This window comes from Vulpes vulpes, chromosome 3 (genome assembly GCF_048418805.1).
Source record: "Vulpes vulpes isolate BD-2025 chromosome 3, VulVul3, whole genome shotgun sequence".
Taxonomy (NCBI): Eukaryota; Metazoa; Chordata; class Mammalia; order Carnivora; family Canidae; genus Vulpes; species Vulpes vulpes.
In genome coordinates, this window is record NC_132782.1 from 103,202,377 (window position 1) to 103,224,047 (window position 21,671).

Here is a 21,671-nt window from a genome sequence, read left to right on the forward strand (position 1 = left end):
TGGTTTGGAGGATTGACTCCAGTTTGGAAGGACATTCTACTCTGGGTGAAATGAGATCGAGGGAGCATCACATACTACAGAGAAACCCTGCATGAAAAGAACAATCCATACATGTGACAGATTTCATTGTTGTTTCATCTTAAGAAGTTGCCACAGCCACCCCCACCTTCGGCACCCACCAGCCTGATCAGTCCACACCTGTCAACATCGAGGCAAGACCCTCACCAGCCAAAGGATTATGATTTGCTGAATGCCAAGATGACAGCTAGCAGTCTGCATTTTTTTTAGCAATAAAATCTTGTTTTAATTAAGGTATGTGCATTGTTTTATTTTTTTGCATTTTTTTTAAAGACAACACTATTGCTCATTTAGTAGGCAATAGTACAGTGTAAACATAACTTTTATATGCACTGGGAAGCTAAAAAATTAATCTTACTCAGTTTATAGCAAGTTTTGCTTTACTGCAGTGGTCCGGAACTGAACCCACAATATGTCTAAGGCACACCTGTATTATTTATAGACTGTGATCATCCCAAACCCTCTTGTTGCCAGGGAACCCTCAACTATTCCAGACTCTCTGGCTTTTCCCTTTGCCCTGAGTCCATCCACAAGGAGGAGCTGCATGGAGACTGCAGCATTCGCCAATCCCATGCTTGATCCTTGCTGTTTGTCTACTCGTTTAACACAGGGGGACCATAGCCATTACTTGAATTCAGGAGTTGCCGCTCTGAGGGCGAGCCCTGAGAATCTGTGTCAAGTCCAGTGGTCTCTTGTGCACATCAGACAAAGACACAGAACTTCTTGCCACTCATCTGTACTTGGATCACCCACAGGCACCTCAAAGTCCTCTCCTGTCCTAGTTATATCTCCGTGGTTGGAATCACCTTTTTTTTTCTTTTTATTGGAGTTTAATTTGCCAACATATAGCATAACACCCAGTGCTCATCCCATCAAGTGCCCCCCTCAGTGCCCGTCACCCAGTCACCCCAACCCCCCTCCCACCTCCCTTTCCACTACCCCGGAATCACCTGACTTACTAGAACAGTTGGTCATACTTCTCCTCCACAATCGATCCTTCCTCAAGTCCTTTTGATAAACCAAAACCGAAACCAAAAGCAAAACCCATGAAGAGGAAAGAATTGTTTCTGGACACTCACGTATGGAGGGATTTAGCTTATTCCCAGGTTAGAGGGAAGATGTTTCTCATTCATAGAGTGGGGTGCTTTAGAGCTTTCTTCTAAGGGACCGTGCCTGTGAAGCATTTAGCACAGGGTCTGGCCTACACAGAGAACCAAATAAATGGCAGCACTTAAATCCAGTGGGCCACCTCATGGGGTGAGAGAAGGCCACACAAGGAGAATACGGGTTTTGAAAGCAAGAAGAGCAGGACCTGAAGCCTAATTGTTCTATTTATTAGCTGGGAGGCCCTGAGCAGGGTAACTTCCCTGAGCCTCAGTCTTTCTCATCTGCAAAATGGAATAATCCCATAACGGGCCTAAGTGAAATCAGTAAAAGGGTACAGGCGGCATGTGCACTTTCCAGGGCACGCCCAGAAGGTGTGATGTTGCTGCTTCTTCCAATGGAGGTTGGGTCAAATCATGTGACTCTGAGGTTGCCAGTGACCCAAGGGGAGAGGTATTATCATTTTCCCCCATTTCCCAAATCAGGGAAATGAAGTGCTGAGAGAACCTGCCCCAAACTCTCCCAGCTATTTTGGATCTCAGAACTATCTGAACCCAGAGGGCATGCACCTACCAACACGGGCAGAGGTATCACCTCTGGGTCCCCATCTCTACCACCACCAACCCTCCCCCACCACCGCCCACCCTCTCTTGTCCCTTTTCTCTTCTCAGAAGGAAACATAGAAAGAGCTTGGACTCTTTTGGTCTTTGAGTCAGCCTGGCTTGAGTTCAATCCCAACTTCAAGATCTTGTTTAAAATGGAAGACTCCATGGGGGCACCTGGGGGGTGCAGTCAATTGAGCATCCAACTCTTGGTTTCAGCCCAGGTGACGATCTCGCAGTTGTGAGATCGAGCCCCAGGTCAGGTTCTGTGCTTAGCGCCAAGCCTGCTTAAGACTCTCTCTCCTTCTCCCTCTGCTCCTCCCCACTGTGCTCACTCTCTCTCAAATAAATCTTCGCTAAATAAATAACTAATAGAACAGGAGACTCTGATACCCACCCCTCTAGGCAGTAGTGAGAACCAAACAAGATTTTTTTTTCAATGTACGCAATGCCTTTACCCCAGTGCCTGGCCCACAGTCACGAATAGTAAATGCTAGGTTGTCTGGGTGCCCTCCCCTCCCCGTCCCTTCCTTTCCTCGGCCACGTCCCTGAAGCACTCACATAAACCTGAGCTCAGACTCCCGTCGGACCAACACTTCTCGGAGGCGCTGAATTTTCGCCATCTCCAGCTCGATCTCCTCGGGCATCATGGTTGTCTCTGCCATGGAGATGATGTCCAGCTGATCTGTGCAGGAGACATGACACGTAGGCGTCAAGACCCCAAGGCCACCCCAGTTTTTCAAGAACTCCCTTAGGACAGTCCTTGGGCTGGTTCCAGGGGGCTGCCCTGCCCCAGTGCCCATGGCACCCCGAGAGGGCACACGGATGGCACCCTGAGATGCATGCATGTATTTATGAGCCAGCCCTTTGGAAACCTGGAAAACCCCATTTTCCATGGGAATCTTGTTCTGGTGGCAAGGAGGAGGCTCAGGAGGGCTCACCAAACCCGTGCAAAGTTATATACATGGCTCTGACAGTCCCTGCCAGGTCCCCAGCTCCTGAGCTTCTGCTCCCCCTGATCACAGCCCTTTGTCCTTGTCCCAGCCTCAAGACCAAGGCCAACTTTATGCAGAAAATAATTTTATAATCATTCTTTTACAGTCATACTATTAATTATTACCTTATTAGGAACACTAAGTAATGAAAGTAATACAAGTTTGTTGTAGAAAATTCAGGTAATACAGGTTGGCAAAAAAAAAAAAAAAAAATTAAAGTAAAAAAGTCATCCATAACCCCACTGCCCGGAGAACCACTATCCACATTTTTTGGTGGACATTCTTTCCATCTCATATTTATAGTTAGAATTAAAAATATGGCAATATATAAAAATCCATATATTAAAAAAATTCTGTGTAGGGGCACCTGAGTGGCTCAGTCAGGTAAGCGTCTGCCTTCGGCTCAGGTCATGATCTTGGGGTCCTGGAATCGAGTTTCGTGTCGGGCTCCCTGCTCAGCGGGGAGTCTGCTTCTCTTTCTGCCCTTCCTGCTCGTATTCTTGCTCTCACTCTCTTTCTCAAATACATAAATAAAATCTTTTTAACATCTTATATGTATTACCATATATATGGAAAGACACTAAATATATATGCATATATCCATCTATGTGTGCATGTGTATTCACTCACTTGAGTTAACATAAAAAATACCTGAGGGGCACCTGGGTGGCTCAGTGGTTGAGCGTCTGCCTTTGGCTCAGCTCGTGATCTTGGGGTCCTGAGATCGAGTCCTACATCTGGTTCCTCTTAGGGAGCCTGCTTCTCCCTCTACCTAGGTCTCTACCTCTCTCTCTCTGTGTCTCTCATGAATAAATAAATAAAATCTTAAAAAAAAAATACCCGAGGCTGCGGCTTAGGCATCAGATATTTATTTTCTCACAGTGCTGGAGGCTAGAAATCCCAGGTCAAGGTCTGGCAGGGTCAGTTTCTAGTGAGAGCTCTCTTCCAGGCTTGTTAGATGGCCACCTTGTCTCAATGGGCTCACACAGCCTTTTCTTTGCACACACGCAGAGAGCGCTCTGGTGTCTCTTCTTACAATGACACTAATCCTATCAGATCAGGGCCCCATCCTGATGACTTAATTTAACCACAGTCAGTTCCTCAAAGGCCTTCTCTACGAATTAGCCACCCTGGGGGTTAGGGCTTTAGTATATGAATTCAGGGGGACGTAAAGACTCAGTTTATGACAATATGCATGTATAATATATTTGTACATATATGTATTAGCACACGTAGTGCCATTAACATTCTGGTGTACATTCTTCTGTATATACATAGTAATTTATACGATTATATATATTATATATGTGGTGTGCATATTTGGGGTAATACATGTGGGGTTTTTATATGTTTTCTATGCATAAGATTATAAATACACATGCATTTCCCTATAGCAAAGATATGAGATCACCTAAATGCCCATCAGTGGATGAACAGATAAAAAAAGATGTGGTATATATACGATGGAAGACAAGACAAGTATGATTATCACTTACATGTGGAATTTTAAAAAGTCAAATTTGTAGAAAACAGAGTACAATGATGGTTACCAGGGGATGGGGGGGTGGTAAAATTGATGTCGTTCAAGAGTTGTTAAGGGTACAAACTCGCAAAAAGGAGTAAATACACATACCTTAAAAAAAAAACTGGAAAAATGTATACTAAACTGTTAGTAGTTAAAAATGTTCATACACACCCACACCAATGTATATCAATATTTCCACCAACATACAGGTCTGGTTTGGGTGATATAAAGTTAGGGTCTCACATTTTATTACCTGTTCTTTTCCCGTAACATATCGTGAGCATTTTCGCACATCCTTGGGTGTTTTTCCCCAGCAGCAGTGGGAAAGGTTTGTGGTCTTCTATTTGTGGTTTTACCATGAATCACTCCACCAACCCCCAGACATTTAGATTGTTTCCCATTCTCCCCTCCATAAACAGCTCCGTGACAAGCATTCTCAGAGCTCAGTCTTTGCATTGCCAGAGCAAAAGGCTGGGTTTTAAAGGCTGTGGGATCCTGAGATCTTTCACAGGGAGAGAAAAAGATACAGGGGAGGAGACAGCGTTGCTTTGCTGGGCCAACTCCACATAACCTACATCTATCTGCCCATTCCTTCTACACCCAACACCTTGGCTCTACCGCCTGGCGTTTGTCTTTTTCCTTACCTCCAGGTCAATGGTTTGGAAAGCTGCTCTCTCTCTCTACCTGTCTCCCTCCTATGACCTGGACTCCTGACTCTGACCTGGATCCCTGATCCAGGGGACCCAGGGGCTGGGGTGTTGTGATTTGCAGACTTCCCTGAAGTCAACTCCTGCTTGCTTGGATCTCGCGTCATCACCTACTCGGAGAAGCCTGCCGGACTGCTCTGTTACTGTGGGAAACTTCTGACCCAGGGTTCTCCGCTCAATATCAGGTTGGGGCGAACTGCCATATTGGTCAATCACCCGCCCCCTAACACGTCTGTTCCACAGGCCTCCCCTCCACCCACCAGAACTCCCTATTTGTGTTGAGGAATCAGGAGGAAGGCTGTTACCTGTAGCTGACTCCCACCTTCCAACGAATGGTCTCCCTAATGCTCTCTGTGATAATTCACAATTTGTAAGAGATAAATGAGGACAAAGGCAAGAAATGAGTCAGGGTGAAGAAACTGTGGCCCGGCAGCAGTAGGCTCGCTGGAGTCCTTGTCCCCACTCTGCTCAGCCCCTCAGAGCAGCATCTCCTCTTTTACTTTCCAAGAAGTCCCAGATTTCCCAGCATGGACAGTGCATGATGCTGAGCCAGGGAGAAGGGCAGTGAACAATTGTCTAGATGGGTGGTGGGGAGGTGGGCAGATGGAGGAAATGTCAAATCGGGGACACACTATCCCCTCCCGCAGCCCTCCGAGCATCGTGAATCCTGAAGACCATCCTGCTGTCAGACTGAGCTGGTGCCAAAATGGGGGTGAAAGGGGAGATGGAGGGGCTGGGGGTGGGAGGGTGAGCGTCAGAAAGAGGAGGGAGAAGGAGGGGGATCAGAGGAGCTGTCTCAGGACTGGGACTTGAGCAGAGAGACAGATGTCTAAGGAGGAATTTTAGGAACTGTCCATGTGACATGCTGAGTCATGATCTCAAGGCTCCCGGAATCAGATTTGGGGTCCTATGATCCCTGACGCCAGAATCAAGGTGGCTCCTGGGGCTGGAGCAATGAGGCCTGACTTGAGAGAGGAGGAAGGCAGGGACAGGATAAAAATATTGATATTAATTGAACGTTACTGTGTGTCAGCCTCCAATGAGGCTAGAGGTTGAGGCCAGATTGGAGGAGTGTGGACTCTGGGCACAGGGCAGTGCCGGGTTGTAGTGACCAGGGATGGGGGTTGGGGGCATTCTAGAGTCAGATGGCTGGGGTCTGAGTCCCAGCTCTGCCCCGCACTACCTGTGCGGCCTCAGAGAGTTAGCTAACATCTCGTGACTCAGTTTCCTCGTCTGTAATGTAAGGACACCCAGGGCAGTTGTGAGGATGGAATTAACAGGCATATCAGCCTCCATGCCTTGTTCCGATGCCCTGTGTCATCACCACCAGCCCCCTCTGCCGCGCCAGCTCTTTTAATCCTCACCATAAACCAGTAGGATCAAGATGTTCTCTTGTTGAACAAATAAGGAAACAAATGCTTGAAACTGGCTATGGAAGGAGCCAGGCCCTTGTCTGCCTCCTAAAGGCGGGCACTTGTCCCCATCACCATCACCCTTTGTGCAAACAGATGTTTTACATCCAGCTCTCGCTGTCTATGCACATCATAAAGGCAAGGGCAGTGTCTTGGTTTCCCAGGGCTACAGGAACAGAGCAGCACAGATTCAGTGACTTAAAGCAACGGGACTTCCTTTTGTTTGCATTTCTAGAGGCCAGAAGTTCCAAATCAAGGTGTCGGCAGGGCTGTGTTCACTCCAGAGGCTCTGGGGAGGGTCCCTCCTTGCCTCTTCCAGACCTTGGTGGCTCCTGGCAATCCCTGGTCTGTGGCAGCATTGCCCAACCTCTGCCTCTGTGTTCATGGGGCTGTCTTCCCTGCGGCTCTGTGTGTCCTTTTCTGTAAAAACCCTATTTTCAAAGGTCACATTCTGAGGTTCTGGATGGATGTGATTTTTTTTTTTTTTTTTTTTTAGATTTTATTTATTTACTCATGAGAGACACAGAGAGAGAGGCAGAGACAAAAGCAGAGGGAGAAGAAGGCTCCCTGTGGGGAGCCCAATGTGGGGACTCGATCCCAGGACCCCGGGATCATGCCCTGAGCTGAAGGCAGAGGCTCAACTTCTGAGCCACCCAGGTGCCCCGGTGGAGGTGAATTTGGGGAGCACACTATTTAACCCACCACAGGGATGAATGGCCATGGGCTTGCAAGCTCCCTGCTGGCAGCGTCCCCTCTTGGAAAGCTTCAGTTGCTGCACTGGGTGCAGCCCTAGCTGGAAGCAGCTGGGGTCCCAGGAAGCAGCCAGGGGGAGAGGCAGAGTTAGAGATCTTTGGCCTTAAGCTAATCCCAGCTGCATGACCTTAAATGAGCCCTTCACCTCTTAGCTTCTCTTACTTCCTTTGCAAAATGGGGTTCAGTAGCTACCATGCACTATGCTGTACTGAGGTTTTGTATGATCTCATTTATTTTTTTAAAGATTTTATTTATTTACTCATGAGAGACACAGAGAGAGAGGCAGAGACATAAAGCAGAGGGAGAAGCAGGCTCCATGCAGGGAGCCCGACGTGGGACTTGATCCCAGGTCTTTAGGACCGGGCCCTGGGCTGAAGGCGGTGCTAAACTGCTGAGCCACCCGAGCTGCCCTATATGATCTCATTTAATCTCTATTTTATACCTGAGGAATCAGAGGCTTAGAGAAGGAAGTGACTTGGCCAACATCACACAATCAGAATGTTGCAGAGACGGGATGCAAACCCAGGGCACAATCTCCGTCTCTCTCAGGCACATTACATAGCCTCTGGGCAAGGGCTAAAGGCATTTGTCGATGGAAAAGAGTGTGGTTAACCACCCTGCAGGTATAAGTATCCTAATTTCTCACATCGTGGTTCAGATGGGCAACCTGATTGCCATCAGACGGATGTTGAAAATGGCCCCCTGGGGCAAAACACAGGACAAGGCCTCAATAACCTCCTATGGTTTGGCATTTTACCTCCGACCTCAAGGGAGGATGGAAGTGGTAGCACTGCCAGGCTCCAGGTGCTAAGATGAGCATTTAGGGTTGACTTGGGGCAGAGAATGGGTTGAACCCTGTGTTGAAAAGTCTTGCAGGGGTGCTCTCCATCTCCTGGAGAAAGGAGAAAAGCCTAGGCCTCAAATTGGATGCGGCATGGTTAGAATCCCTTCTTGCGCTGAGTGCTCTGTGCCAGCTCTGTGCTAGGCTCACGATAGGCATCATGTCAATTAATCTTCACAGCATCAGATCTGGCCCCTGCCTGATTGTATAAATAAACGTTTATTGAAACACTGGCCATGCTCATCTATTTACATACTATGTGTGGCCACTTCCATGTTACAACAGCAGAACTTTGTAGTTGCAACAGCAACAGAGACCGCATGGTCCATAAAACCTCCAGTACTTACTGTCTGGTCCTTTACAGAAAAAGTTTACCAACCCCTGCCCTAGACAGTAGATGCTATAATCTCCCCAGTTTAAAGATAAAAAAGAAAGAAAGAAAGGAAAGAAAGAAAGAAAGAAAGAAAGAAAGAAAGAGAAAGGAGAAAGAAAGAAGAGTTATCCAGTAACAATAAGAGCTAACATTTATTGAATATTTGTCATATGCTAGGATAAAATTACCTTATTTGAGTCTCAAAACAGCCCTATTTAGCACCCCCACTTCATAGACAAGCAAGATGAAGCTCAAGAAAAGAGCTGAAATTTAAAGTCAGATCTGTCCTACTCCAAAGCCCTTGTTGAAATAATCACACTCATTTCAGAACTACCTCCCTAGCTTCAGAAGTATCATCACCATCTTGACAAGAGAGAAAATGGAGCATATTCTATTGCTCTAGGTAAACGGGGAGGAGCAGGCATGGTGATTATCTGGGCAGCTTGTGAAAAAGGCAGATTTTCTGATTCTACCCCAGGAGAGTAGGCTAAAACCGGGCTGGGGAGTCCTGTCCAGGGAACCTATGTAGAAAGCTTTCAGGCCAGACTGTGAGGGGCACCGGTACAAGTCGTGAATAAATCAATGTCACACATGCTCAGCTTCTGTTCAGTCTGAACTTGCGAGACAGAGCTAGCATGATGGAAACCTTCTGGACGTTTTCCAGCTGCAGGGCAGGCATCCAATGGCTGTCAATGAGTGTGTCCACCAGCAGGACCAATCCTGGGAAAAGACGACCAAACGTTTCTGGCTGGCTAGAGAGGATGGTGCCCACAAGGCTCCAAGGCTGCTGTCTAGAGAGAGCAGAGCCTGAAGGCAAGGAAGTCCCCAGGGCTCCAACTGCCACTGCCATCGTCACTGAGCTCCCGGGAGCTGAGTCACTTCTGGGGGTTGAGGTAGCTAAATCCATCTTTTTATCCCCAAATGCCACACCAGGGAAATGCATGCCTCATGAACCCTGCAGCACAAGCTAACAAGAGCTGAACCCTGGGCAGGATGGGAAAGTTGCTGCAGGTTTCACCATATACCTGGAAAATTTAAAGCTGTCCAGGGATAGGGTGGTGGTGATGGTAGATGAGGGAGGGTTGGCCATCTCCTAGAAGCTTGTGATTTATTTTTTTATTATTTTTTTAAAGATTTATTTATTTATTTACCTATTCAGAGAGAGAGAGGCAGAGACACAGGCAGAGGGAGAAGCGGGCTCCTTGCAGGAAGCCGGACGTGGGACTCCATCCCAGGTCTCCAGGACCACACCCCGGGCTGCAGGCGGCGCTAAACCCCTGCGCCACCGGGGCTGCCCCAAGCTTGTGATTTAAATATAGGCAGGAAGGGGTAAAACCATGCTGGGGAACAGAAAAGGCTTCCCTAGTCTGTCTTTTCCAACCATGGATCCGAATAGGAATTTAAGCCCGGGGTCCCCCAGACAGTCTCCCACCCCCATCACCTTGTTTCTGCTTTGCAACTTTCATGTACCTTGTAGATGCCCCCCCTCAGAGCTTGAGCTCATGGAGCATTTACTGTGAGTGTGGTGCATGTCACCACACACCCCAGTGCCTTAGCAGGGATACACTAGCATTAGTACCCTTCCTTTAGAGACTGATAGGATGAGGTTCAGAGAGATCGTAAGTCATTGGCCAAAATCACTGAACCGGTGAATGTCAGAGCTAGAACTCAGACCCGGGTCTTTCTGATTTCAGAACCCATGTTGTAGATCAAAGGGCTACAGAAGAGCATTTCCAAAACCTCAATCACTGCTTGGAACTCATCACAGCTTTGCATCACACAGTATCGGCTATGGCCTGAGTGACTGCCCCCCTCCAACCCATATGTTGAAATCCTAAACCCTAGTGTGATGGTATCAGGAGAGGGGACCCTTGGGAGGTAATCAGGGTTAGATGAGGTCATGTGGGTGAAGCTCCATGATGGGATTAGTGTCCTTAAAGGAAGGGGACACCAGAACTTGCTTTCACTCTCTCTCTGCTCTCCCCCATGCAAAGACATAGTGATAAGACCACCATCCATAAACCAGGGAGGGGTTCTCACCAAATACAAGATCTGCCAACGCCTTGATCTTGGACTTCCAAGCCTCCAGAACCGTGAGAAGTCAATGTTTATAACATAAGCCCCCCAGTCTACAGTATTTTGCTAAAGCTGCCCAAGCAAAGGCACGACCTATACTATCATTTATTCAATATTTCTTTAGATTGGCTTTTTTTTTCACTCAAATAGGCTCCTTCAGAGGAAATTCCTATCATATCCATAAAGAATAAGTCACTATTACTTAGCATAATTGGGAAGTAGCCATAAAAATAATTCCAGTGGAAACAAAGCAATGTTGTTAAATTCCGGCTAAATGCTCAGATTGAAGCCAAATGCTTCTTTCTCAACAAGGTAGATTAGCAAATCCTAGAAAGTTAGCAAGTGTTAGAGAGATATTAAAGGCAAACCACCAGATTGAGGCTTTCTTTGATAATTGGGGGTGGGGGCAAATTTCCCACAATGTAATTCAATGTTGTTTGATGCTAGAAGCATCTGAGTACCACTGGGGGTACCGCTTTCACCCCCCTCCCCGGAAAAGTTGTCATACAGATTGGAACAGTGTTAGAGGTCGTTTGGTCAGCGTCATGTCTGTGCCCTACAGGGTGTGACCTGACACAACAGGATTGGGTTCTGAGGGTCCCTTGACAAACAGCAATAGGCCTGCACTCTGGAGTTGTCACTGGAAAATTAAATGAGAATGGAAGTCTGAAGGAAAAGTCTCAACCATGTGTCACTTTGTCACCCAAAGATGCATCAGCCAACTGAGTCATTATTTCAACCCAGCTCATATCATAGAGGCAATTACATGAGTTGTCACACTGATTTCAGCCCCAACAAACATTTATGAGGTGCCTAGCATCCTTAGAACAACCTCAGAAGGACACCTGAGAGAAGGGCCTTGGTGGTTACCTGTGGGGAATGGGGGGTCAGTGTTAGGATCCCCTTCCACCATCTTTTTCCATTGTTTGAATTTTCATTTTTTTTAAAGATTTTATGTATTTATTCATGAGAGACACACAGAGAGGCAGACACATAGGCAGAGGGATCAAGAGGGTCCTTGATCCCAGGACCCCAGGATCACGACCTGAGCCAAAGGCAGATGCTCAACCACTGAGCCACCCAGGTGCCCCCATTGTTTGAATTTTTAAATAAACTTGCCGTTTTGGAATTATTTTAGGTTTATGAGAAGTTGCAAAGGTATCACGGAGATTTCCCATATACCCTTCCCACTGTTGCCAACATCATCAAGACGCTGATGTTGGTGCATTGCTATTGGCTATATTGTTTGAATTGTAGCATTAGCAGGAGTAAATCAAGGTAGATTTAAAATAAAGAAATGAAGAGCAAAGGAAAAGGGTTGGTGAGTGCAGGCTCTGTAGGAGCAAGGCCAGCCCCCGAAGAGGGCAAGTGAAGGGGGTAGTTATGGGCATGGACTCTGGGGTCTCAGGCTTGGCTCCTATGCTGACCTTGGTCTCATCCATTGATGACTCTGGGCCTCAGTTTCTTCATCTGCAACATAGAGACAATCATACTCATTTCATAGATAATTTATTTAAGTGCCAGGCACATAACAAGTTCTCTTTAACTCTCTCTGTAATATTTGCTCTTATTATTCCTTTAGTAAGTATGAACTAAAAACCCACTTTGTGCCAGACACCACTCTAAGTAGTGAGGATGGAACAGACAGACAAAATCCCTGCCCTCGTTGAGCTGACCTTCCAGAAAGGGGCTTACACGTCAGGGAGGAAGGTCATTAGTACACCATCAGCTTATCCCAGATGGTAGATCTGGGCAGAGTCTGGTTCGAATCTTGGATCTACTACTATGTGTGTGATCTGGACACACCACTCAATCTTCTTCTTCTTTTTTTTTTTTTTTTAAGATTTTATTTATTTATTCATGAGAGACACACAGAGAGAGGCAGAGACACAGGCAGAGGGAGAAGCAGGCTCTATGCAGGGAGCCTGATGCGGGACTCGATCCCAAGACCCTGGGATCACGCCCTGAGCCAAAGGCAGACGCTCAACTGCTGAGCCACCCAGGCGTCCCACCACTCAATCTTCTTAATCTCAGCTTCCTTTTTTAGTAAAATGGGACTCCTACATCACAGAGTTGCTGCTCTGGAGGCGACATAAAATGTCAAGTGCTTGGTGCCACACCTGGCACGACAAAGAGTGCTCAGTCTCGTTCTGACTACCCTCATGTGTTCTTCCCCTGGAAGAAGCCAGACTAATGAGGAAAGGAAACAGGATGAGGAGCATCAGATCTGGAGATCAACATGCTGCATTTGGGCCATCCTTCTGTCCCTCTAGGTAAGACTTTGGTCCTCCAATTCCACCTACCCTGGAAGCAGAGTCCAGAGGGTACCCATAAGCCCTCTGACAGGAGCCAGTCTCTTAGCTCACCCCCAAGTGTACCCACCCAGGCACGTCTTCCCACCCGACAGTCTTAAATACCAGGGAAATACAGCTGAGCCCCATTGCTATATCCTGATGCACTTCCAAGGCTCCTGGTGACACCCCCACCTTTTATTGTCATCAATCATTCATGTAGGAAAGAAGTTCATCTCAACCCCCAAACATTGCATTATGGGATGCACCAAGCATCTCGCCCTCTCACTATAACGGGAATATGATAGCAAACAGCCGGTTGCTTTTAATGAGTCATCATTTCCCAAGAAGATGAAGTAACTGCTTTTAATTCCAATACTCCCGGCGGCTCCATTCCCCCCCAGCCTGCCTCATGAAGGAGGGTGCCGCTGGGTCCTGCATGTAATCATCCCTCCTGCTACATTGGGCCTTCCCACCCCAGTCTCTTTATACTCACAATCACCCCACAAGGAAGGCTTTACAGCCAAGGAAGCTGACTTGCCTCCAAACTTTGGCCATGATAATTATGGCCTCTGATGTGACTTTGGGCTCATTTTTTAATGTCTCTGAGTTTCTATTTTCTCAGCCACATCTGACCTGTCGGAGATGGCAAAAGTAATTAAGAGAATGTACTCTCAGCACTAGGGTAAAGAAATAAGTGCCCCAGCCAAGTCGACTTGGGTTTAAACCCTGGCTCTGCCCCTTTCTAATTGCTGACCTTGGGCAAATGACTTAACCTCTTTAAGCCTCTGTGTCATTATCTGTAAAATGGGGGTAAGGAAACAATGTGAGAACACTGAAGGCTCATTCTGAAAGCTCGGGGACCGAAGCGAAGGCAAGGGTTTGATCTTACCCCTGCTCGGCAGCCTCTAAGCACTGTTTGGACCTGAGTCCCTCCCTCTCAGCACCATGGACATTTAGAGCCAGATCATTCTTTGCTAAGGGGATTGTCTGTGCATTGTAGGATATTTAGCAACGTCCCCGGCCTCTACCAACTAAATGCTGGTAGCATCCTCCCACCAACCCCAAATATCTTCGAACATTTGCCAGTATCCCCTGGGGGACAAAAGTATCCCTGGCTGACAATCACTGGTTTAGCTCCACTTTTTCAGGAGAGCGCCTAGAAACACCTTACATTTCCTGTTTGCTGTACAAGGTTAACATAGTCACACGTTTCATGGATTAGTCTGTGGACATCTTAGAGGTGTCAATATTCAGCCTGTCACAGTCTACCCTCCCTACCATGGAGGGTCCTAGGATGGGGTCATTTTCATCTTTGAAGGTAGAAACTGTGTCTGTGGGGAGGGACCTCAATCCGGTGAAGACGTGAGACAACCAAGCAGGGAGAGTGCCCTCCTGCTCACTGGCCATTGTCCATGTCACCCAGCTCAATGTCAGCAGCCATGGCACAACACTGCTTAACTGATGGCAAGGCTCAAGTCAGAATGTTGGCTCTGCCCCTTACTGGCTTGTGCCCCTGGACAAGTTATTTAAATTCTTCGAGTTACCTCTTTCTCACTAAAGTTGGTCTAATAATACTCGTTCACAATATTTGTTCATTCCATAACAACTATCTGCACAGTTGGTAAGTGGATTATGCAATCTTATGTACCCTAAGGGTATCCATCATTTGTAGGTGGGGACAATAATAGAAGCTACTCATTGGTTGTAGTGAGGCTTGAGTCAGAGATTATAAGGTTAGTACATAAAAAAGACCAAGTTAGATCTTGATGAGTGTCAATTATCATTCACCATCACCACCACTATCATCATCATCATCACCATCACCACCATCATCATCACTATCACCACCACCATCATTGCAGTCACCACCACCATCACCATCACCATCATCGTCATCACTATCACCATGCCCATGCCCATGACATCATCACCATCACCACCACCATCACCATCACCATCAAAAGAGAAAGCACCCAGGACACCTGGGTGGCTCAGTGGTTGAGCACCTGCCTTTGGCCCAGGGCCTGATCCTGGAGTCCCAGGATCGAGTCCCACATCGGGCTTCCTACATGAGTCTGCTTATCCCTCTGCCTGTGTCTCTGCCTCTGTCTCTGTGTGTCTCTCATTAATAAATAAATAAAATCTTTTTAAAAAGAGAGAGAAAGCACCCCACCACAGCTGAAGGTAGGAGTTGGAAAGAACAGAGATCACCCTTGGGAGCCCCTGTCTCCTTTACTTCCCTTCCCAGAACTCTGTTCATTGGGAATACTCCACCTCATACACCATCCCATCTCATGCCTTCTTAAGAAGGAAGAGAAGGACCAAAAGTCGTGTGTACCACCTACATCATCCACAAAATCAGCATTAGGCTTTGGGTGTATGGGGGGGGGGGTGATAATAAGGTAATGGAAATAAATTCTTTTTTGAAAGCAAATATTCTAGAATATTATCCTTCAAGGAATCATCTTGGAATTCTTTATCCTTCTATTAATACCAACATTCCTCAAGCCTTTTAAGACTTTTCTTAGACTCTTATATGACTATTAAATCCTTTATGGAATAAGGAGAGGTATTAATAAACAAACTCTTTGATAATTACTTTCAAATCAGCTTAGGAGCCATTGAAGAAAAGCAGTTTAACACATTTTTTCTTAGTTTAACACATTTAAATTCATGTTTTTATATTCACATGATCTGATTACCCATTTTATGTGCATAAGCTGACTCAGAATGACTTTGGGTAGTTCCAAAAAATCAAACTCCCTCTCCAAGGCAAAGATTTATCACTATTGTGGATGTTCACAAGATCTCAGCACAGACTGGAACTACAATTCCAAAGGAGGATTTCCAGAAAGGCTTTCATCTGAATAATGCGTGTGTTACCACCAAGGTGGGACTTTGAGGGAGATGACACATGAGTTGTAGCAGATCATTTAACAATGTGTAATGTCATTTTTTGTTACTTGGCATCCTCCCTCCAACACTTCTAAGTGACCTTCAATGTGTCACCAAACAGCTCTGTCATATTTCTCCCAACCCCGAGTGGAAGGGCTTGGGTTGGCTTATGAAGTCCTCTGAGATCATATAAGAGAATCAAATACTCTTGCTAATTCAGTAGGAATTGTTAGGGATGTAGAATTAAGAGTGTGGAATGGAGGGACACCTGGGTGGCTCAGCGATTGAGCATCTGCCTTCGGCTCAAGGCATGGTCCTGGGGTCCTGGAATTGAGTCCCGCATCTGGCTCCCTACAGGGACCCTGCTTTTCCCTCTATGTCTCTACCTCTGTGTCTCCCATAAACAAATAAAATCTTTAAAAAAAGACTGTAGAATGGATAACCTTGTAATAACAATAAGATTACTGTCCAATTAAAACTGCATAAACATGGTGCACCTGGGTGGCACAGTTGGCTAAGCTTCTCACTCTTGGTTTCAGCTCAGGTGGTGATCTCAGGGTCCTAAGACCAAGCCCTGTGTCAGGCTTGGTGCTCAGTACAGAGTCTGCTTGAGGATTCTCTCTCTCCCTCTCCTTCTGCCCCTCCTGCTCATGCTCTCTCTCTTTCTAAAATAAATAAATAAATATTCAAAAAATAAAATTGCATAAACAACTAATTTTTAGCACCTTTGCAAGTTCATTCTATTATTCAAGGTTCATTTAAAAAATCCTCCAACCCTGAATCTCAGAATGATTTCATGAATATAGACCATTATTAATCTATCCTGAGTCGTGATTCATGCATCTCTACTAAGACTCCCTAACATTTGCAATTTACAAACCAATTCAGAAGTTAAGTGAAGGACGAGGGTCATGCAAGGATGGATAGAAAACCAGATGGTACTGCTTAAAACCATGCTTGGTGGGGCTAAAATGATTGGGATCTAGAGGAAAATTAATTGTGACTGTCTAAAGTAATATTTCAGTTTTTAAAAATTGCCTTGCCTGGAAATCATGTGGCTCATTTCATCCTTCACTGGCTGGAAACTTAGGGATAAACCACTTGGAGAACATTATTTTCATTCAGAAAATGCGAGACAGGGGAACAGCATGGATAAATCATGATATGAATGGAGGCAATTTGGGTGGGATTCAAGGTGTCTGAGGGTCCGAGAGCATCAACCAGGGAAGCCAGTGCAAGGACTGCACACGAGCATGGGTGGGCCAAGGTCAATGTTCATCAACACAGATGGCTCACTGGGAAGCCAGGGGCAGAAGCCAATGTGGAGATGGAGATGCTGGACTGGAAGTCCAACATGGGAAGTAAGCTGTGGTCCCAACAGGGAGATGATCAATCACAAAGGCAAGAGCTTCAGGACTGGAAATACTCAAGGATTTTTCTTTTAATTAACTGAAGTCCATACTTTATTCAGATTCCCTCAGTTTTTACCTAATGCCCTTTTTCTAGTCTCAGTTCCAACCAGGTTACCACAACATTTACAGTCCTCTTGGCTGTGACAGTATTCTTTGTTTTGGATGATGACTTTGACAGTTTGGAGGAGTACTCAGCAGCTGTTTTGTAGAATGTCCTTCAACTGGGATTTGTCTGCTATTTCTCTGATCCTTACCCTGAGGCTATGGGTTTGAAGGAAGAAGACCACAGAGGGAACAGGCCATTCTCATCACTTTCTATCAAGGGCATATGTTCTCAAGGTGACTTGTCAATGCTGATACTGACCTTGATCACCTGGCTGACCAGTGTTTGTCAGATTCCTTCACTGTAGGGTTATTCTTCCCCTCTGCCACAGTCCTTCCCATACTGCCCTCTCTAGAAAGAAGTCACCAAGCACAGCTCACATTTACAGGGTAGAAAGTTATGTTCTCCTCCTTGAGGGGTGGACTATGGTATTATTTTAATAATCAGAATATATATATTCCCACCTTAGTAGATGAAGAGGAGGGGCATCTGGGTGGCCCAGTGAGCATCTGCCTTTGGCTCAGGTCATGATCCCGGGGTCCTGGGATCAAGTCCCACGTTGGACTCCCTGCAGAGAGCCTGCTTCTCCCTCTGCCTATGTCTCTGCCTCTCTCTGTGTGTCTCTCCTGAATAATTAAAATCTTTTTTAAAAGATGAAGAGGATCACATGCCAGTGGAGCAAAAGCCCAGAATTTCTCATGTGTCCCAGCCTGACCTGGAGATGTGGCAAGAGCCAGCTCCCCAGCAATGCTGCAAGAGCTGCAAAATTTGAGCATTAAGTCCAAGGGTCAACCTGACTTCAGAAAAGCTGAAGACACCAAAAAACCCCAAACCAAACCAAACAACACACACACACACACACACACACAAAATTTTTAAAAAACAAAAAAGAACACTGGACACAAAAGCAAGGCAAGAAGTTCAGACAGTATTCTTTTCATAGGCGCTGACTTTTTTCATTTAGTTCGTTCTTCTTTTTTTTTAAGATTTTATTTATTTATTCATGACAGAGAGAGAGACAGAGAGAGAGAGAGAGAGAGAGAGAGGCAGAGGGAGAAGCAGACTCCCTGCAGGGAGCCTGACATAGGACTCAATCCTGGGTCTCCAGGATCACGCCCCGGGCTGAAGGCGGCACTAAACGCTGGGCCACTGGGGCTGCCCATAGTTCCTTCATTCTTTTTGAACACTCAAGGCTCTGTCCCTTGGGTGGTCCTTTCTCTGTGGAGCTTTGGGCAGATGACATGGCTTCATATGTCACTTGGTGACTCTCTGTTTATTCGACATAGCTACTGTACACCAGACACTATTCTAGGAGCTGGCCTGCAGAAGTGAAACAGCCCTCCTAGGCAGGGAGATGAGCCAAAAGCAAGCAGATAGACAACATCCTTTAAATTGACAGAATTATGCAATGAGTAAAATGCCCTTATGAGCTACGAAGCGATAGATGGGGCACTCCTTCAGACAATGGGGTCAGGGAAGACCGCTCTGAGAAAGGGACATTTGAGCTGCCATCGAATGGCCAACAGGATCAAGCTTGGGAAGTTAAGAGGAGGTTGAATTGCAGGTGCAGAAGCTCTCAGATGAAAGCCAGCTTTGTGTTCAAGAACCAACAGAGACGGGCCCATGTGGCTGGAGCAAGATGAGGAAGCAGAGCAGCATTCTGGAATGTAGGGACAGGGAGAGGCTGGAGGACTCAAGGCCTGGAGGGCTCCAGCTACAGCCTCAGAAGGCTGTTGAGGATTAAATGCATCTCGACGCGTGCAAAGTGCTTAGCCCGGGGTCTGGTCATAGCCAGCAATCGATAAATGCAATAAAAAATAAAATAAAATAAAACAAAGACAATCATTTTGAACGCAGTTACGCAGATGCGGGCTGCTTTTCCCCCACTCAGCCACAGCCAGCTCAGCAGCAACCTGTCTGGATGTCTGCTGGGTGTGGGACAGCCCAGAGCCCCCCTACCCCCACCCCGCATCCCTTCCATCCTGTTCCAGACTGGGGGGTGTGTGGCATTCAAACCACAAGGATACAGAGTGTTTGGGGGCACACACACCCAGGCACACATGGCAGGGCCCGAAACACCAGCCCAGGCCTCAGTCAGCCCTGAAGTGTGTCCAGAAGTTTCCTTGTGAGGGCTTAGCAGAACGTGAATGTGCCATCCCCAAATTTGCCACTTTGGCCTAAGAATAATTTTGAGCTCAAGGCATGTGAGGAAAAAAAGTGAACAAACCAGAAACAAAGAAAGCTCTCTGCCCTTCCCCACTTGCCTAAAAGCAGGACATCAATCATTAAAGGTGTCTCTTGCCTCGCTCTCAGGTAGGCCAGAGGTTAATCACTGCAGAGAACTCTAGACCCTTATCAGCATCAGACAAATCTAAGAAACAAATGCTGCTAAAAACTAGCCCTTGTCTGCCATTAATTTCCCCCCATACATTTACCTTCCCGCGATTTACTGCCTGGCAGCTCAAAGTCCTTCCCCTCTGACTTCTCACTTCTCTAAAACTGTACTGTTCTTCTGCAAAGATGCTGTACGAGCCCAAATTCTAACCAGTACCGAGAGTTACTGATCACGGGGCGCTCTGGGCTGTGAAATCAACTGCTATTCGTTTCTGTCTTGATAATCCATCTTTTGTCAGTTTAATTTACAGGCTCCCAGCCCAGCACTGTAACATGTGTAGGAGAAAAAGATTTTTTTTTCTTCCCCCTACACCTGTTTGGTGTCTCTGAAAGTGGGTGCTGGTAATTAGGGGCCACAGCCTGGGTCTGGGAAAAGCTGGGGGAAGCAAAAACAGCGTGGGAATGAAGTGTTCCCTGCAATAAGGGCATGGGGGGAACATGTAGGAAAAGCTAAACTTCGTGGGGTAGAGAAGCGCAGAAGAAGGTGTCCACAATATCCGTGAGCGTGGAAAACTGCAGTGTGAATCACGGAGAGCCCACGTCAGGAAAGGGCTATTTTGAGCCGAGTGACAGAGTTGGCTGTTCGCTATTCAAGTCACTGTTTCCCTGAAGCAGAATTTCAATCAAAGGAGGCCTATGAGTCGAGGCCACCCGATTGCACGGAAAATGAAAAATAAACCTTTCTGTAGCTCCAGGCTTCCCAAGCCCAGGCGGTCTGCTCCAAGACAAGCTGGACTCTGCAAAGATTTTGCCAAAGGGGTAGACAAGCAGTCCCCTTGAGACGAGGGGGGTGGGAAGGGCTGTTTCCTGCTGTGGGCTCATTTTGTTCAAGGCCTTTAGATTCTAAATGTCATTGTGTCATGTCTCTGACATGGACTGGACATCTGTAGATTTTGGCCTCCCTGCACCCATTCACCTTCCTTGGGTAATAAGACCCCTATTTCCATTGGGGAACCAATGTGGGCTTCCCTCCCAATTCCGCACCCCGCCCCCGCCGCCCCGCACACCCCAGTCTTGGGGATAGTGGAGCAGAGCCCACCCAGGCATGGCCTTCCATTTCCCCAGCTGCTGGGGCTGGTTCAGATGGTCAAGGGGCCCAAGAGCAAAATGCAAGGAATCTGGCCCAGAACTTTTACGTGAACTCTTGGAGGAAGACAAACTTTGTCCAGCTTCCTGCTGGACATGAACCTGCTGTCACATAGATCTTGAGAGCGAAGCCTTCATGGAAGAAGGTCAAGGGCTAAGAGATGGACAGAAACCAGTGAGGGGTTTTGAAACCCTGGATAGACCACCCCCAGAGAAATAGAACCTAGTGCGTCCTCTTTTTGCCTAAACAGTTCTGAGAGTTTCTTGCTGCATGTAACCAAGAGAGTCACACAAACACTCCACACACATCCTTTTAAGAGAAATGTGTGAGGAGGAGCAGCATGGGGTGGAAATGCCTCCGGAGGAGCAGAGCTGCGGATAAAGGGCAGTCCTGCTGTCTCCAGCCTGCCTTCACTCAGAATGCTCCCATGATGGGCTCCTAAAAGCAGGATCTGCAAACCACAGCCTGAGGGCCAAATCCAGCCTGCTGCTGTTTTTGTACCGCCTGTGAGCTAAAAAAGGGTTTTTACATTTTTAAATCGCTGGGAGAAAAAAAAATCAAAAGAAGAGGAATGGATCGTGACATGCGAAGATTATACAAAATTCAAATTTCAGTGTCCATAAATAAAGCTTTATTGGAACATAGCCATGCCCATTTGTTTATGTATTGTCTATGGCTGCTTTCACACAGAGTCGGATGGTTGGGATAGAGACCATATGGCTTCGAAGACACAAATATTTACTATTAGTCCTTTAAGAAAAGGTTTGTAAACCCTTATCCAAAGGGGTCCTTTAGACATTTGGGAAAAGTGATTCTGTTACTTGTCTTTATAAACTTACTATGCTGATAAACTTGGTAAAAAAAAAAAAAAAAAAAAAAAAAAAGGTCTTTCTGGCCAGGTAAAGTGAGAATAGAGAATAGCTTTTTTTTTTTTTTAAGATTTTATTTATTTATTCATGAGACACACAGAGAGAAGCAGAGACACAGGCAGAGGGAGAAGCAGGCTCCCTGCAGGGAGAC

General features: G+C 46.5%; 1 protein-coding gene across 1 annotated transcript in view; it reads right to left on the reverse strand.

The window, feature by feature from the left end:
* The window catches only part of BMERB1 (bMERB domain containing 1), a 113,467-nt gene that overhangs the window by 47,531 nt on the left and 44,265 nt on the right, over positions 1-21,671 (reverse strand). Inside the window, exon 2 of the mRNA XM_026003157.2 lies at positions 2,346-2,469. Coding sequence (XP_025858942.1) covers positions 2,346-2,469 — 124 coding nt within the window. The remainder of the gene's footprint in view (positions 1-2,345; positions 2,470-21,671) is intronic.